Source organism: Dipodomys ordii, unplaced genomic scaffold (genome assembly GCF_000151885.1).
Source record: "Dipodomys ordii isolate 6190 unplaced genomic scaffold, Dord_2.0 Scaffold6, whole genome shotgun sequence".
In the NCBI taxonomy this organism is placed as follows: Eukaryota; Metazoa; Chordata; class Mammalia; order Rodentia; family Heteromyidae; genus Dipodomys; species Dipodomys ordii.
Genome location: NW_012267222.1, coordinates 13,117,159 through 13,135,484, shown reverse-complemented (window position 1 = coordinate 13,135,484; position 18,326 = coordinate 13,117,159). Strand labels below are relative to the sequence as shown.

Genomic DNA, 18,326 nt, shown 5'->3' with positions numbered 1-18,326 from the left:
TCTCCCTCCCCCTCTCCCATCCCCCCTCCAGTCCCCCTTCCTGATGGACTGCCCTCATCAACCAATGGCCACATAACCTTGGACTTGAACTGGCAGAATTATGAGCCACAGTAGACCTCTTGTTTTACAAGTGTGCCATGTCAGGCATTTTGCAACAGTGACTCATAGCTAACCAAATACAACACCCTCCTCACCTCCGGGAGAGCTTTGGCTCAAGTGGTAGAGCACCAACCTTGGGAAAAAAACAAAAAGCTAAGGGATAGTGGCTAGGCTCTATGTTCAAGCCCCAGTACTAGAAAAAGATTGGGCTGTGTGTAACTTAGACTCAAGCATCTACAGAGAGGTTTAAATTTGTCCACTGCTTTCCATTTCTTAGAACTTCATAAACCAGCAAGATTCCATGCTTCCCATTCTCTAAGACTCACAAAATTGCAGGAAGTAGTTTTCTATATTAACTGCGGATTCATGTTATAACTAGAAAAAAAGTCTTCTTTTTTTGTTTTTTGTTTGTTTTGTTTTTTTGGTTGGTTCTGGGGCTTCAACTCTGGGCCTGGGCACTGTCCCTCAGCTCTTCAGCTCAAGGCCAGTGTTTTACCACTTGAGCCACAGCACCACTTGCAGTTTTCTGGTGGCTAATTGGAGATAAGAGTCTCACAGACTTTCCTGCCCAGGCTGGCTTTGAACCGTGATCCTCAGATCTCAGCTTCCTAGGTAGCTAGGATTACAGGCATGAGCGACCCATGCCTGGCCTAGTTTTAGAAACAGGCTGATTTTGAAAGCACATTTTCCCAATTCCACAAGGGGGCTCTAAGCAGGACTGAATTCCTGGACAGTTTGTTTAATCTTCCCTGACAGCTCCTTTTTGCTGTCAGCCTCTGTCCAGGAGTCCACACGTCTCTCAGCAATGGGAATGAGCAATGGCAGGCAGGATTTCCTGAACACGGTGGCGGCACTGTGCTTTACATCTTCATACCTGCTAGAGTGGATTTCTGAGGTGGTTGGGCATTTTTGTTGTACATTGTTTGTTTTTGGTTTTTTGCCAGTCCTGGGGCTTGAACTCTGGTCCTGGGCACTGTCCCTGAGCTTCTTTTGCTCAAGGCTACTGCTCTACCACTTGAGCCACAGTGCCAATTCCAGCTTTTTCTATGTATGTGGTACTGAGGAATCGAACCCAGGGATTCATGCATGCTAGAGACACACTCTACCTCTAAGCCACATTCCCAGCCCATGTTGTGTTTTTTGTCTGTTCGTTTTGCATCTCGCTTCAAAGGTTCATTTCTCAGCAAAAACCAAACACACACACACACACATTTAATCAAATGAGATGTGTCAGTAGCTTCATCCAAATGTGAAGCATCTTTTGTTGTTGTTGTTAGAGATTTTTACTGGGTCAGTTTGAGACTATGTAGCCTTGCCTGGCCTGGAATTCTCAAATCTCTTTCTGCCTTTGCCTCCTGAGTGTACTAGGATAACAGATGTGCTGCTTGTTTTTTGAGATAGAGATAGAGAGGGAGAGGGAGAGAGAGAGAGGGAAGGGAGAGGGGGAGGGGGAAGGGGGAGGGAGAAGGAGGGGGAGGGAGGGGGAAGGGGGAGAGAGCCAGTACCAAGGTTTGAACTCAGGGCCTCAGGCTCTTGCTCAACTGTTTTTGCTCACTGGTGCTCTTGTCACTTAAGCCATGCCTCTAGTTTCCAACATTTTGCAGGTTCATTGGAGGTAAGATTTGTCTACCTGGACTGACTTTGAACTGTGATCCCCAGATGTCAGTTTCCTGAGTAGCTAGGGTTACAGGTGTGATCCACTGCACATAGCCAGCTATTAGTCACACTTTCAAAAGATAGAGAGACTGAAGTACAAAGTAGGTAAGTGACGTCACAGGCCAAATTATGTCCCTATTTAAATTCCTGTTTTGGAAACCACAATGTCATTGTATTGGGAAATAAGGCCTTTAAGGACATAAAAATAATTAAGGTTAGATGAGGTTGTAACAGTGGGTCTCTAACCTAATGTCCTTATAAGAGAAGAGATACAGGAGTGGGGCAGCCCAGAGGAAAGAGTGCGCATGCCCAGGAGGCAGGCAGCACCTGCAGACGGGAGAGACCTCAGCAGGAACTAGACACAAGGTCACCTTGACCTAGGATGCGCAGGCTTCAGAGCTGCGCAGCAATGTCGTCAGGTGTATAGGCCCACACATTAATCCAGGGAACTAAGCTGAGACTTCTCACCTGTAGGAAGGGCTGGGAGTGGACTCAGGTCATTTGGTACTTGAGTGTGGGCTTTTTAACCATCTGGCACGGCGTCTCTTGTCCTGAATAGGAGTCCTGGTGACAGGCAGGGTGACCCCAGGGACTCCCCGTGTGTGGGGGAGAAGCTGGTGGACTGTCCACTCAAGGGTACTGTTGTTATCTGTTGTGGGGACACACTCACCCCACCACCACCCCTGAGGCTGTGGTCAGCTCCGCCTCCCCAGCCTTACAAACTGCAGCTGGGCACCATTGAGAACAAGTTAGGTATAGAGTAGACACCCACTTTTCTGAGGTCTTTGAAAGGAGATAGTGAAGATGGTGCTTCCTGCCCCAATCCCACCTCAGATCTCTCAGCCTTGGAGAAAAGGAAGGTGTGGAGAGGCAGCCCTGCCCTGGCCAGGAGCAGGTGTTGGGGGCCTCATGCAGGCTAGCTGGGGAGCAGAGGCTGCTTCCCCCACCCCCACCCCCACCTCTCCTCCTGACCAGCAATGGCTCACAAGGGGCTCAGAGGAGGCCACAGCCCACAGTGGTCCTCAGAGAGGGAGAACATCTCCACCACTATCCACGTGTCCCCAAAACAAGGCCCCCTATTAGGCCTTCTTTCCTTTTAGGACCAGCCTGCCAGCACACGCCAGATCATTCCTGCAGCCACACATCCTTAACAATTCTTTCTCAGAAAAGTTGACACAAAGAACAACCAGAAATTAAAAAAAAAAAAGTGTGATGTTAATTTGTAACAGGATCATCACTGGTGGTATTCTATACTTGTGGAATTTACTCTTTTAGATTTAATTTGGAATACCTGAATTAGATATTTAATATTTTAGCCAACAAATAATCTTTAACATAGAACTTCAGCTGTGCTCTTTTTAAGTCTCTTCCTGAGATACATAGTAAACTTAGAGACATTTCAAAATAACCCAGAAGTACAAGAAGGTGACAGAGAGAAAGCAAGATTGACCAACAACTGATGTTGTACTGAACAGGATTGTCTTTTTTGGTGGTACTGGGGTTTGAACTCAGGGACTCATGTTTGCTAGACAAGAACTCTGCCACTTAAGCTAGTTATTTCTCAGACAGTGTTGCTTTTTACCCAGGGACAGCTTCAGATCAAGATCCTCCTACCTATGCCCCTCACATAGTTGGAATTAGACATGAACCCTCACTCAGCTCATTTACTGAGATGAGGTCCCCACTTTTTACATGAGCTGGCCTTAACACAAGCCTTCCAATCTCTGCCCCCTAGGTAGATGGGATTCTAAGTGTGAGTCACCAAACCCCATCATTTTCTTGATTTTTTTTCTTCCCGGAACTGGGGGAGCATTCTACCACTGAGCACACCTCTAGTCCTTTTTGGAAGATGTTTGAACTGTCCCATAATAAAAATATGCTTGAGACTTGGGTGAAAGCATGTACATGTACCTATGGATGTGTACATATGAACTTTTGTTTTAAACTAAAAACAATGTACTAGGAAGGATTCTATTCCAAAGCATTTATTACTCTTTAAAAATCAGACTGTATGCAGTTGCCCTTCATGGAGTTCTGTGCCTCCCTCACCATGGTCCCACGCAGCCTGCAGACTGCCCCCACTTCCCATCATCCTCGCTGTCCTGCGTGTCCTCCCTGTCCTCCCCCCATGGTTCCTGACAACACTGAGCAGCAGGGCTGATCGGAGCCACGCCAGCAATCTCGAGCCCAAACGCTTCACCAACAGCTGTACACATTCCAGATACATAGAAAAATAATATAGTTAGGATTTATACAAAGTGGAGTTTTACAAAAACCACCTCACTACAAGAAATACACCTTCCATCCACGCGTACAGATGGGGAAGTGCATGTTGAAGAAAGACATTTATTCAGGAATGCTGGGTGGGAAGGCAGACCGATCTAGCTCTGGTTCTGAGCACTTCAGTCCTCAAGCAGGAATTTCACTCCATCCTAAGCTCAACTCGGCTCCTGCAGGGCTTAAACGGCCGTTCCTCTCTCCAGGTTCTGCTTGATCTCAGCCGTGTACTTGCCATAGAAGCGCTCGGCTTTCTTGTTGAACTTGGCGTTCCTCTCATTAATGTAGTCGATGTCGGCATCATCATTGTAGGGGCGTCTCCGGCTGTATTTGTCTCGCTTCTCAATTCTGGGGGAAGGAAACCACGTACACAAAGTCAGAAGTGCCTCGACCCCGAGGTTCAGAACAGAATCGGTACTAGACAGGAGCAGATTCAAGTAGAAAGTACTGACTGGCAGCAGAAGTGGGGAGGGAGCATGGGCCTAGTGCCTGCTCTCACTCAGAGCCCTTCTGGAAAGCACTGGCACTGTCAGGAGTCCCACAAGTGAAGTACCACTTAAGACCATTATCAGCCAATTACACTACCTCTCACAACTCAGCTAATGCACGCATGTGCATGCAGGGCCCACCGTGTGCACTGACTCAGCACACACTGCACTCTGCTCTGCCAGTGTCATCTCCAGCAGCAGAGATTAACAGGTACAGTGACTAGAACATGCTTGCCTCTTCATAGTGGAGTAAAGGCCCTTGGAGAGTGGCTTTCTTTAGGCTCCTTTGATCACAACTATTACAGCTTGGATCTGAAAGAGCCCCCACCACTGAAGGTGTATCGATTGAAGGCTGGGTCCCTAGCCCATGGTGCTACTGAGAGGTGGGGGCCCAGGCAAAGTCAGGTAGTACTGGGGATGTGCCTTAAAAGGGCTACTGGAACCTCAGCTCCCCACAACCCTGCCCCAACTTGCTTCCTAGCCCAGGCTCAAAGCACCTGGCCAAGCAACCATGGATTGAAGTCTCTCAAGCCTTGAGCCAAAAGAAACCCTTCCTCCTCTAAGTTGTGAATCTGGGGTATTTTGTTGCAGGGACAGAAAGCCGATTAACACATTTCAATTGCATCTCCATTCCAAACCACATGGATTCCAGTCATTCTGCAAAACCAGAAGACATTGGGTTAGAGCAAGCTAGTCTCACCTCCGCGTGTGTGATTCATGCCAGTCAGCACATCAGACCCAGAAGCATGCAGCCCTGCCAGGTACTTACTGTTTCTCCAGATCTATGACCATCCTATCAATCTCCTCTGAGGAAGGCACATGTGTCCCATGAAGAAGACTGTTGGATGTTGGGAAAAACTCCTCTCCACTGAAAGACAGCAAATGGACTGTTAATGTCAAATGCACCAGTTTCAAATCTTAAATCAGACTATCAGGCATGGAGAGCAAGATCTGAGGATTGTGGTTCAAAGCCATCCCAAGCAGTAGAGTCTATGAGACTCTTGTCTCCATTAAACCACCATAAAAGCCAAAAGTGAAGCTGTTGCTCCAGTAGTAGAGTGCTAGCCTAGGACAGCAGTTCAAGCCTGAGAACAGGCACAAAAAATAAAAAATTAAGAAAAATACACACATATGCCAGGTGCTGATGGCTCACACCTGTAATAATACTCAGGAGGCTAAGATCTGAGGATCGTATCTCTACGCCAACCCAGGCAGGAAGTCCATGAGACTTATCTCCAGTTAACCACCAGAAACCCAGAAATGGTGCTGTGGCTCAAGTGGTAGAGTGCTCACCTTGAGCTGAAGAGCTGAGGGACAGCTCCCAGGCCTAGAGTTTAAGCCCCTGACCAACATAATCTTAAAAAAATACACACATGGGGCTGGGAAGTTGGCTCAGTGGTAGAGCTCTTGCCTTGCATGCCTGGGGCCTTGGGTTCGATTCCTCAGCACCACATAAGCAAAAAGAAAAAAGCCGGAAGTGGTGCTGTGTCTCAAGTGGTAGAGCGCTAGCCTTGAGCTGAAGAGCTGAGGGACAGCGCCCAGGCCCAGAGTTCAGGCCCCATGACCGGACCAAAAAAAAAAAAAAATACACACATATATTTGCTATGGGATACAGTTACTGTGAAAGAGAGGGAAGAAAAGGAAGGAGGGAGAGAGGATTAGCAAGAACTAAGAAGCCAGGCACCAGTGGCTCACACCTATAAATCTAGCTACTCAGGAGACTGAGATCTGAGGATCACAGTTCAAAGCCAGGCTGGACAGGAACGTCCACGGGATTCTTACTTCCAATTAACAAAAAGTTAGAAGTGGAGCTGTGGCTCAAAGTGGAAGAGTGCTAGCCTTGAGCAAAGGAGCTCAGGGAGAGCAACAGGTCCTGAGTTCAAAGCCCATGATCAACTGAAAAAAAAAAAAAAAAAACCTAAGAAAACACCTTCATCTTGGGGTGAATGGAATGAGCCAGTGGTCAGGGGTGAAGGACTTAGTCAAGATCACAAGCTCAGGCTATGTCTCTTTCTACCAAAGCAGGGGTCTGCATATACAGCCCACCACATACATCTTCCTTGGAGAATACTTTTATGGGGACAGTTAAGTTCACTTGGGTTGGCTTTCATATCGCAGCAGCACAGGTAAGCAGGCAAGGCTACCACCCCAGCGCTCAGGCCTACCACCCAATCTGGTAAGCTGGCATGAAGAACTTAACACTCAGAAGGCCCAGAAACCAGATGGCTGGCTCTTCAAAGAACAACGAATGGTGCTGTCAACACAAGACAGCCATCCTTAGCAGCTGACACTCCCCACCTCTCGCTGAAGCCAGAGTAGTAATGTGTGCAAACACAAGTCCTCCACGCCCTCAGGAGGGTGGAGCTACTTTATGACCGAAGACTTACTGCTTTTCTCTCAGTCGTTCATAGGCTTCCATGTCAGGTTTGATCTGCTTGGTCAACCGATGATACTGGCGCAACTGGGCAGCGGCGTAATCTAAGAAGCAAATGAGAATCCGGATGACACATGTCCTTGTTTGGGCATTTGCTATCGATTTCATTTTATCACAAGGAGGAAAAATAAGCAGCTGAGCAGTCTGTTTAGGGTCTGCACTTTTCCTGGCCTCTTGGAGAATACTGCAGGGAGGAAGCACAGGAACACTGCTCCATGACTCAGAAACTCGGCCATGTAACAGGCCTGCTCAGCAAAGTCAAGTTCAAGTGGTCACTTCTACCTGAAAACCCTAGGTCAGGGTTTTTCCTCTTCTTTTTCCTCTCCCATCTCTCTGCATCCTCTGCACTGATCTCCAGCAACTTCACTTTCTCATAGTCTTCCCCTCTTGCTGCGCATTCCTGGAAACAGCAACAACGTAGGTAGATTAGTAGGACTGCATATGCCTGGATTACAGGTGAGCAACTACTGCACCCATTTCAAATTGGGAACAATACTTTTTTTTGGGGGGGTGGGGTGGTGGTACTGGGGTTAGAACTCAGGGCCTCAAGCTTAGCAGGTAGGTATTCTATCACCTGATCTTTGCCTCCAGCCCTTTACATTTTGAAGGGAATTTGGGAACCTGTTATGGTACTTTAGTAACAGCAGAGTACACAAAACTTATGTTTTATCTGTATTAGCTCAATGAATTAAAAATTTGCTCAAAAATTATTATTAGAGCCCCAGTTTTATAGATAAAAACAGAGTCATACACAGGTTAAGTAACCTGCCCACAGTGTGACAGTAGGTAAAGAGCAGACAGAGCCTTGTCAACACTTTCTTCTGTCGTAGTAAGAGTATGGTGGAAGAAATGGCTGATGGATACAAGGAAGCACTTCCTAACCTTTTTCTTTTCTTCTTCCTGTAGTTCCCATTCCAAACGAGCTTTTTTGGCTTCCCAATTTGCAGGCAACTTAAGTCTTTTATCTTCTTCCACAACTTCTTGGTGATTTAACTTACGAGCTTCATTCTAAAAATTAAAAAAAAAAAAATTGTCAGAGCCCGGCAGGGTGGCCCAAGCCTGTATTCACAGTACTCAGGAGGCAGAGGCAGAAGGATAATGGGAAGTCCACAGAGGCTGGGCTAACAGTAAAACCTTGTCTCAAAGGTAAATTAAAAAAATAAAAGGGCAGGGCGCTGGTGGCTCACGCCTGTAATCCTAGCTACTCAGGAGGCTGAGATCTGAGAATCGAGGTTCAAAGCCAGCCCGGGCAGGAAAGACCGTGAGACTCCTATCTCCAATAAACCACTAGAAAAAACCTGAAGTGGTGCTGTAGCTCAAGGGGTAGAGCACTAGCCTTGAGCTGAAGAGCTGAGGGACAGTGCCCAGGCCCAGAGTTCAAGCCCCATGACCGACAAAAAAAATAAATAAATAAAAGGGCTGGGGCTGGGCGCTGGTGGCTCACGCCTGTAATCCTAGCTACTCAGGAGGCTGAGATCTGAGGATCGTGGTTCAAAGCCAGCCCGGGCAGGAGAGACTGAGAGACTCCTATCTCCAATAAACCACCAGAAAACCGGAAGTGGCGCTGTAGCTCAAGTGGTAGAGCGCTCACCTTGAGCTGAAGAGCTGAGGAACAGCGCCCAGGCCCAGAGTTCAAGCCCCATGGCCCACCCAAAAAAAATTTTTAAAAAATTAAAAAAAGGGCTGGGAATGTGGCTTAGTGGTAGGTAGAGTCCTTGCCTAGCATGCATGAAGCTCTTGGTTTGATTCCCCAGTACCACATACACAGAAGTGACATTGTGGCTCAAATGGTAAAGTGCTATCCTTGAGCAAAAGAAGTTCAGGGACAGCGCCCAGGCCCCAAGTTCAAGCCCCACAACTGGCAAGGAAAAATACAAATACACAAAAATGATAATAAAGATTGTCAGATGAAACATGATGAAATCCAAATACATCTTGCCTTCTTCGCAGAGGGCCAAGTAGGACACATTGACAAGGTGACCCCTTTTCCCTACAAGCAATAAAAGCCATCAAATGATTTTAAGCAAAGAAGTAACCTAAAAGGCACACAATGATATAGTGTAGGTTTTAGGTATAAGATCTCTCTCTCCCTTTGTTTTTGGTGGGTCCTGAAGCTCAAACTCAAGGCCTGGGTGCTATATATTTTTTGTTCAAGGCTAGCACTCTTTATCACTTGAATCACAGCTCCACTTCTGGTTTTTTGGTGGTTAATTGGAGATAATCTTCAGACTTTCCTGCCTGGGCTGACTTCAAACAGCGATCCTCAGATTTCAGCCTCCTAGGATTACAGGTATGAGCCACCAAGACCTAGCTTCTTGTTGTTGCTGGTACCAAGATTTGAACTAAGGGCCTCTGGCTTTCACTCAGCTTTCTTGGTTTTGTTTTGTGTTTAAGTTTCAGCAATGTTTTATTTTGATATAACAGGATTAAAGTAGAGAAAAGTAGAAAAAGTCAACAACAATCCATTTCCTGTTCCTCATAGACAAACTTAGAGTCAGCTCTCTTGCTCACAGCTAGTCTCTACCATATGAGTCATTTCTCTAGTCCAGCATTTTGCTGCTTAACTGAAGAAGAACTCACGAATGTTTCTGCCTAGACTGGCTTCAAACCACAATCCTTCAAATCTCAGCATCCTGAGTAAGAAATTACAGACATATGCCACCAGCATCCTGTGAGACATGTGTTCTTTACACAGTCCTTAATATTAAAGCACATCTGTTTATTAGACTAATTTTTTTGACAGAAGATACTCCAACGACTAAGGGTGTGGCTCAGTGATACAGAGATTACCTAGCACGGTGAAAGCAGAGTTTGCTCCCTAACACCTCAAGAAAGAAAAGAGGAAAACAGATTATCACCTTCATACACTATTGGTTCTGTTGGTGTACTCTGGTTTGAAGTCAAAACAAAGCTGAGTTTGAAGGAAAGGGCAAAGCATACAGACCATTTGATTGACAGTGTTGAATGGGGCTGCTGACAAGGCTTGAGTTCATCTGATTACTGGGGTAAGAATCAAGGCACTGTCAGGCAGAAGGGGCATTCTTTAAGGACTTTAGATTTTTATGTAACAGGCAGATATAATACAGTGACACAATAATTGGTAGTGAGTGAGTAGTAGTGGGGCAAAAGTGGCTCCCACCTGTAATCCTAGTTACTTGGGAAGCTGAGATCTGAGGATCACAGTTCAAGGCCGGCCAAGACAGAAAAGTCCTCAAGACTCTTATCTCCAATTAGCCACCAAAAACTAGGAAGTGGAACTGTGGTTCAGTGGTAGAGCACTAGCCTTGAGATGGAAAAAGCTAAGAGGCAGCACCCTGGCCCTGAGTTCGTGCTTCAGTACTGGCATGAAAGGTCCCCACCTTAAACGTCTGGGGACAAAGCAACTCTTACCGACACTTCACAAGTCTCTTCCACTTCTGGCTCTACATATTTCCCTAGATAAAACGAGGAGTTTGTGCAAATGATAAAGCAGGAAAGCTGTGAATAAAAGATTCCTAAATCAAGCCCAAAATAAATCAGCTCGGGGGCGGGGAGAGAAATGGGGGAGCAAGCAGATAGATGTTTCAAAGTGATCTCAACGTGCTGAGGACTGACAAGCACAGGGTGGGGGCTGGGGGGATACAGTCCTGCCGAGTTCGGCGCGCAGGCCTGGCCCAGCCAGGTGACGGGTTCGAGGGCGCCTCCCCCGCAACTCACCCGCTTCAGGTGCAGCTCTCGGAACTTGCGCAGTCTCTGTTCGCGCTTCTGGGCAGCCAAGTCCTCGGTCGCCGTGCCGGGCTCCTCCTCCGTGCAGTCTCCCGCCACCTACGGCAAAGGGAACCGGCGTCAAGCAGGGCTCAGCGCCGCTCCTCCCGAGCCGGTCCGGGCCGAGAACGGGCGATGCCCGCAGGCCAGGCCCGGGCCCTCGACTGCCAGCCCCGAACTCCCCGTGTCGAGTGCCGTCCCGTCTCAGCAGCCGGTTCCGTCTTCGTTTTTTGTTCCTCTCTCTCCGCAGAAGCATGATCAACGAAATCCCCGGAGTAGGGCTGGTAGCACCCACCTTCTGGACGTCGGTAGCAGCCGCCATTACTGCCTTCCTCTTCCTACTTCCGGCAACAACGCGAAGCACTTCCGGAGGCCCTAGTACAAATAAGCTGCCTCAGGCTCCTCCCCTTCCGGGCTTTGAAACAGACCAATCCCCGCCCCTTTGAGTGGTGTTTTCTTATTGGACAAGGTCATGCGCAGCCGTCCGAGACTTCAGAGAAGCCTGACGGCCCCTCTGGGCGCTTTCCTTCCCTGCTCGGAACCTGTTGCTGCCCAACCCGTGCTAACGTTGGAAAATTGCAGTAAGGTGTTGTTCTATAATAGGAATACGTGAAATTATTGTTTTCTGAACTAGTTACACATAGAAATGAAAAAGTACTTTTCCAGCAGGGCGCCGGTGGCTCACGCCTGTAATCCTAGCTACTCAGGAGGCTGAGATCTGAGGATCGCGGTTCAAAGCCAGCCCGGGCAGGAAAGACTCTTACCTCCAATAAACCACCAGAAAACCGGAAGTGGTGCTGTGGCTCAAGTGGTAAAGCGCTAGCCTTTTTTTTTTGGGAGGGGGGGGGTCCAGTCGTGGGCCTGAACTCAGCCTGAGTAGCTACCATTACAGATGTGAGCCACAAACAGTTGGCTAAGCAACTGTTTTTTGTTTTGTTTTGTTTTTCTGGTCTTGGGGCCTTAACTCTGGGCCTGGGCGCTGTCCCTCAGCTCTTTAGCTCAAGGCTAGCACTCTAACACTTGAGCTACAGAGCCACTTCTGGCTTTTTCTGCTTATGTGGTGCTGAGGAATCGAACCCAGGGCCTTATGCATGCAAGGCAAGCACTCTACCACTGAGCCACCTTCCCAGCCCAGCAAATGTTTTTAAATAGAGTACATGGAGAGCAGTTCAACCTCATCACCTTTAGAATAGGATCAAAGTATGGGAACCAAGTCAATTGCCCAAGGGCCAATGACTTAACATGCCTCTGTAATGGGATCTCCATAAGTGTTCAGATTTTAGGCTTGGGTATGGGTGCCTATGCAAGGAATACAAACTTGAGAAACATTTAACTTTCATCCCACAAACTTTACCTGTTCACATGTATTCTTTGTAAGCCAGTAAGTTGTTTTCCAATTCCTTGAGCCTTTATAGGCAAACTATCCAACTGAACCAAGAAGGGAAGCTTCATCATGAAGATGTAGAGCAACATGGGGAGTCATCATATGAAGGGGATGGAGGGCAGTCTGGTAGGGCTGACCCTTAATGGTCCCTACCTTCAAGTCATAAATTTTGGACACTGAGCAAAGGAAGAGAAAGTTGCTTGGTGTCAGAAATGTTGTAGAAGCCGGGCGCAGGTGGCTCACACCTGTAACCTAACTACAGGAGGCTGAGATCTTAAGATCATGGTTCAAAGCCAGCACAAGCAGGAAAGTCCACGAGACTCCTCCAAATAACCAACCAGAAAATCTGCTGTGGCTCAGAGGTAGAACACTAGACCATAGGCAAAAAAGCTCACACAGGCAAAGTTCAAGCCTACCAAATAGAGTTATGGCCACTCGCTGCTGGCTCACACCTGTAATTCTAGCTACTCAGGTTGAGATCTGAGGATTGTGGTTCAAAGCCAGCCCAGGCAGAAAAGTCCATGAGACTCATCTCCAATTAACCACCAGAAAACTGAAGTAGAGCTGTGGCTCAAGTGGTAGAGCACTTACCTTGAGCTGATCTCAGGGACAGCGCCCAGGCTCAGAGCTCAAGCCCCATGATTGACAGTAATAAAGTTGTGGAGTTTCCTTTATAATCTGCGTATTTACCTTACCTGAATATTTTGCTTATCTCCAGCTTATTAGTTGAGCCTATTGGAATCTATTGTTTTGTTTTCTAAATTTAAAATGCTCAATGTCATGCCTATAATTCCTAGCTACTGGGGGCTGGGAAGGTGGCTCAGTGGTAGAGTGCTTGCCTTGTATGCATGAGACCCTGGGTTCAATTCCTCAGCACCACATAAGGAGAAGCCAGAAGTAGCGCTGTGACTCAAGTGGTAGTGCTAGCCTTGAGCTGAAGAGCTGAGGGACAGCACACAGGTCAAGTTCAAGCCAAGACCGACAAAGAAAAAAAAATCCTAGCTACTCAGATTGACATATGAGAATCACGGTACCAGGACGAATTTTTAACTCTATCAGCAAAAATACAAACTTCATGGAGACATAGCTTAACACGAAGAGCACAAGCCAGCTGAGCAAGGCCCTGAAGTTCAAGCTCCAGTACTAACACACACACAAACACAAGAGAGGAGTGAGGGACATTAATGTTGGGGGGGGGGGAAGTTACACTAAAATAAGACAATCCCAAAAAGGTATTGTCAAAAGGGGTGGCTCACGCCTGTAATCCTAGCTACTTAGGAGTGCAGTTCAAAGCCAGCCCAGGCAGTAAAGTCTGTAAGACTCATCTCCAGTGAACCACCAGAAAACGAAGTGGCACTGTGGCATAAGTGGTAAAGCACTTGCCTTTAGCTGAAGAGCACAGGGACAGCACCCAGGCCGAGTTCAAGCCCCTCAATCAACAAAAAAAAAAAAAAGGGGGTGGAGGGAGGTGAGTACTAAAGACATAAAACACCAGTCCATTTTCAGCTCTTTTGCCTGGTTCCTAGCATACCAGGCTATGATGTTAAGCCTAGCAGATAGGCATAATGAAGTCATTAAATTTATGGAATCTGGCATCTTATGCTGTATCCTTAACCTCAAAATGGCTCACTTCAGAGTGTAACATTTATGTGTCAACAGACATAAAATTTACGTAAGTGTTATCAGCTAGTTTAGATGACTTTTAATTCACAGTACAGCATCCACTTTGAAAATATGTGCTTATGGGCTGGGAAGGTGGCTCAGTGGTAGGAGCGCTTGCCTTGCATGCATGAGGCCCTGGGTTCGATTCCTCAGCACCACATGAGCAAAAAGAAAAAATCCGGAAATGGAGCTGTGGCTCAAGTGGTAGAGCGCTAGCCTTGAGCTGAAGAGCTGAGGGACAGCGCCCAGGCCCCACCACTGGACTCAAAGGGAAAAAAAAAAAAAAAATATATATATATATATATATATATATATATATATCATATATGTGCTTAAGTTCTTCCCAGCTATACTAGTATCAAGAATTTCAAAATGACTACACACTATTTTCAAAGCCTAACAACTGCCAACTATACACATGATTTTTATATCTTTTTTTTGGGGGGGTCCGGTCGTGGGGCCTGAACACTATCCCTCAGCTGTTCAGCTCAAGGCTAGCACTCTACCCCTTGAGACACAGTGCCACTTGCGGCTTTTTTCTTTTTGCTTATGTGGTGCTGAGGAATCGAACCCAGGGCTTCAGGCATGCAAGGCAAGCGCTCTACCACTGAGCCACCTTCCCAGCCCTGACTTTTGTATCTTTTTTTTTTTGGGGGGGGGGGGTCCGGTCGTGGGGCCTGAACTCTGGGCCTGGGAACTGTCCCTCAGCTCTTTAGCTCAAGGCTAGCACTCTACCACTTGAGTCACAGCGCCACTTCCGGGTTTGTTTTTTTTTGCTTATGTGGTGCTGAGGAATCGAACCCAGGGCCTCAGGCATGCAAGGCAAGCGCTCTACCACTGAGCCACCTTCCCAGCCCGATTTTTATATCTTAATGAGGTGCTGCCCTTTCAGCTTTCTTAGTTTCCTGTTCAGAAACCCATGCTAATCTGGCTTAATTCTGGCCAATTTCTCACATTTCTAAAATATCCACACCTGGCATGGTATATGCCTGTAGTTCTAGTTACTTAACTGGGTTAAGATGATCGTTTGAGAACAAACTTGAGCAACATGGTGCAACCCCACCTTCACATACAAAAAAATAATCCAGCCAGCACTGGTGGCTCATGCTTGTAATCTTAGCTACTCAGGAAGCTGAGTGGTTCAAAACCAGCTAGCAGAGAAAAGTCAGTGAGACTCCTACTTCCAATTAACTTCTAGGGCTAGGAAGGTGGCTCAGTGGTAGAGTGCTTGCCTTGCATGCCTGAGGCCCTGGGTTCGATTCCTCAGTACCATATACACAGAAAGAGCCAGAAGTAGCACTGTGGCTCAAGTGGTAGAGTGCTAGCTTTGAGCAAAAGCAACTCAGGGACAGTGCCCAAGCCTTGAGTTCAAGCCCCAGAACTGGCAGAAAAAAAATCCAATTAACTCTTATATCCAATTAAGGCCTAAGCCCTACATTAACTGCTTGGATTTGGGATGAACAAACCTAAACACATGATGGCTCCTTTAGTTCTTCTATTGAATAAAGACTCAAGAGGCAATATATGCATTAAAAACATAATAAAAACACAATTTTATTAACAAATATACAAAACATACACAGTTCAATTACTGTGTCTTACAAATTTCACTTCTGTAAAACCAACTGATATTACACAATATTTACAAGAATATATACAAAACTCCCACCTGTATGTAATCTCTGGTCCACTTATGCTCTCTTCAAGAGAAACCTAAAAATGGTAACATTTTACTATTAAGTACATATGTTTTGTATGGGTTTTTAATTGCAACAATTATTGATAACTGACTCAAAGAGATAATGCTAGGAACAGAAACTTGCAATAAAGTGCAATTTTAGGCAATCTTAGCCATTAGTTTTCTTCTTTTAGACTGGTATCCATAGTCCATATGGACTTTTTTTCTTATCTATCTTTGGCAATCCTGAAGATGTTTCTTCAGCAGCCGCTTTAGCTGTTTTCTGTATTGGCTTCGCAACAGAATTCTGTAAGGCAATAAATTAAAATCAGCTTCTTACACACAAATCATATAGATCTGTTTTTCACAAAATATACCAATTCCATTTAAAGAGTCATTATCAAGCAAAAGCACAAGCCTACACAATGTGAATGCAAACCTTTATTTTTGCCAGTCATGAGGCTAGAACTCTGAGCCTGGGCACTGTGCCTGAGCTCTTTAGCTCAAGGCAAGCACTCTACCACTGGAGCCACAGCGCCACCTCCAAACCTTTTTTTCTGTGTGCCATTCAAGGGGCTTGAACTGGGGGCCTGGGTACTGTTCTTGAATTTTTGTTGATCAAAGCTAAAGCTCTACCACCACTTCACTTCCAGTTTTGGTTCTTAATTGGAAATTAGTATCTCATGGACTTTCTAGCCCTCACTGGCTTCAAACCTTAATCCTCAGATCTCAGCCTCCCTGAGTATCTGGGGTTCCAGGAGTGAGCCCCTAGCCCCCAAGCAAATGTTTTAACATTCTGAACCCAATCTGAATAATGATTTACATACACTTACATTAGCACTAAAAGCTATGTTTCTTCTCTGTGGCGACTTTTCACTGAGATTTTTAGTTCCATCTTCCAATTGTTTTTCTGACAGCTAGACAGGTAAGAAAAAATAATTTTTTTAAAAACTTATCTTTGGATTTATAATTAGTGTATAAATAGAAGCCCAACCATATACACCACAGCCTAAACAACACACACAACTGTTGAGCTGTCCAATAATCAAGACTGACTTAATAGCAGGTCACACTTCCCCACACTTTTTATTCACCTGCTCCAAATTCAAATGAACAATTTTTAAAGCCTTGCCAGTTTGGCACCTCACTGCCTGAAAAGTAACTACACTTGTCTAATCCTAATATTGTAACTGGATCCCAACAGTAAATTCATTCAGACCAGTTATCTTTACTTTGACATCAATTTCTACCTTGACTTTTGAAGCTATCAATTTTAAGCTTTAGATTTCATACAATTAACAGGAAATAGTGTTGTTTTCCAGTGTACATCCAGCATATTTCTGGAGAATTATAATAAACTTATCTGCAAGTGAAGCAGGCCTCCTCTTCTGTAATCTCTCAAAACATCTGGAATATATTGCATATATTATGAAAGGGACATCTATACCACAGATGCCCCACCATTAAGAAGTGTTCCTTTGCTTAATTTAAAACTGTCTTTACTACCCTATGCAAACAGTACCTGTCCCAAATTCTAGCATGCACATGGAACAAGAAAACTGATCTTTTGGTGTGTGAATGTAAAATTAAACCGCTGATGCTTTAGCCCATGTATCAATTACCAACAGATTTTCTTCATCATTGTCTGGAGACCACATTCATGATTTCTATAAGACAGAAATAAAGCAGATAAACTATACTGTATGTTGAGCACAGACTTGTGGGAACACAATGTGGAAATTGAAAGCTACAGATAAAACACTCTGTCTATAAAGACTAGAGTAAGAAAAATTTGATGATAATAAGACATCACTAAAGTACCAGCAACAACATATCTTCAGTGTTCTCATGAAAGTACTAATACAGTGTGATTGAAATTTCATTACCTCCCAACTTCATGGGTGTGACTTTCTGTCATTTGTTAGATTTGCTTTGTTTTTGGCAAATCAGACTTCTTGATAGTATAGGTAAACTTAAAAATGGTTATGTAAGGTCTTTCTGGCAGTAAGCATTCTGAAGATCTTATCATGATAAAGCTAGAGTAACTTACCTCGAACTTTGCCCCACTTGGTATAGCTGTTGCACGGCTTTTTTCTTTGGCTATACCAACAGTTCTGAGGCTGGCTGGCAAGTCAATGTTCGTTGTTCCCAAAGCTTTTGCTGCATTGGCTTTTGCAATTTCTAACAGCTCCATTCGATCTAGGAAAAGACAGACATTGTCTATAACACAGGCAGACAAAAATCCCTACCTCATCTTGCTGAGAAAATGCAGTACTCCTACATATAAAAACAACCAGTTTCCATTTCCCTAAGTTTTATTACTCCATTCATTGCTCGACCTGAGGAATGTTCTTTGCCGACTTTATATGGCCTAATTGTCTTAACTATCAAACCAATACTGACATGTTACTAACACCCATGTTTAATACAAATTTCTTTATAAAGTACTGGGAAAACTCAAGTTTGCCGAGTAGCAATTAGCTTTAGAAAAGGCCTGTTTTGACAAATGTTTTTGCCCTTCCATCGTTAGGATTAGGGTCCAGACGGTGACTTTAATACTTTCCAGATGACCCAGGTGAGGCCGTCCCGCTCCCCGTGTCTCCGTCCCCGTCCCCACTCCCTCCCGGGAAAACCACCACCCAACTGCGGGCAGGAAGTAAACAAGGCAAGTCCTGAACCAGCCCTGCGGCCCAGCAGAAAGCGGAAGTGGCGCGACGCCCCACCTTTCTCGGTGAGCCGGAAGGGGGTCCTGCTCCGCGAGCGGCTGCGGGTCCGCTCCCGCCATCGGGGGCGCTCTTCCGGGTAGCGGGTGCGGCCGAAGCCGTAGTAGCGCCGTCCCGGCGCCAGCACGTCGTCGGCCCTCGAGCGGCCGTAGCGCGAACGCGAGCGGCTGCGGGAGCGGCG

The 18,326-nt window shown here is 45.9% G+C and overlaps 2 protein-coding genes across 2 annotated transcripts in view; both read right to left on the bottom strand.

Annotated features, from left to right (window-relative positions):
- Positions 1-3,977: 3,977 nt before the first annotated feature.
- Syf2 (SYF2 pre-mRNA-splicing factor) lies at positions 3,978-11,047 on the bottom strand. The gene is made up of 7 exons (XM_013035608.1): positions 10,994-11,047; positions 10,651-10,758; positions 7,837-7,962; positions 7,237-7,354; positions 6,908-6,998; positions 5,290-5,388; positions 3,978-4,380 (listed from the first exon to the last, which is right to left on the bottom strand). The coding sequence occupies exons 1-7, from the start codon at positions 11,018-11,020 to the stop codon at positions 4,215-4,217; spliced, it is 735 nt and encodes a 244-aa protein (XP_012891062.1). The 5' UTR covers positions 11,021-11,047; the 3' UTR covers positions 3,978-4,214.
- Positions 11,048-15,269: 4,222 nt separating this feature from the next.
- Rsrp1 (arginine/serine-rich protein 1) overlaps positions 15,270-18,326 on the bottom strand; it is a 3,803-nt gene continuing 746 nt past the window's right edge. Inside the window, exons 3-6 of the mRNA XM_013032370.1 lie at positions 18,146-18,321; positions 17,473-17,621; positions 16,256-16,339; positions 15,270-15,729 (exon numbers count right to left, since the gene is read on the bottom strand). Coding sequence (XP_012887824.1) covers positions 15,613-15,729; positions 16,256-16,339; positions 17,473-17,621; positions 18,146-18,321 — 526 coding nt within the window. The 3' untranslated portion in view covers positions 15,270-15,612. The remainder of the gene's footprint in view (positions 15,730-16,255; positions 16,340-17,472; positions 17,622-18,145; positions 18,322-18,326) is intronic.

Coding starts and splice junctions, on each gene's coding strand:
- Syf2 (XM_013035608.1), bottom strand. CDS start 11,020: ATGGCGGCTGCTACCGACGTCCAGAAG. Junction 6,999..7,236: donor CCCTGACCTAGGGTTTTCAG/GTAGAAGTGACC, acceptor TTTGCTTCTTAG/ATTACGCCGCTGCCCAGTTG. Junction 5,389..6,907: donor GAACGACTGAGAGAAAAGCA/GTAAGTCTTCGG, acceptor GCTGTCTTTCAG/TGGAGAGGAGTTTTTCCCAA.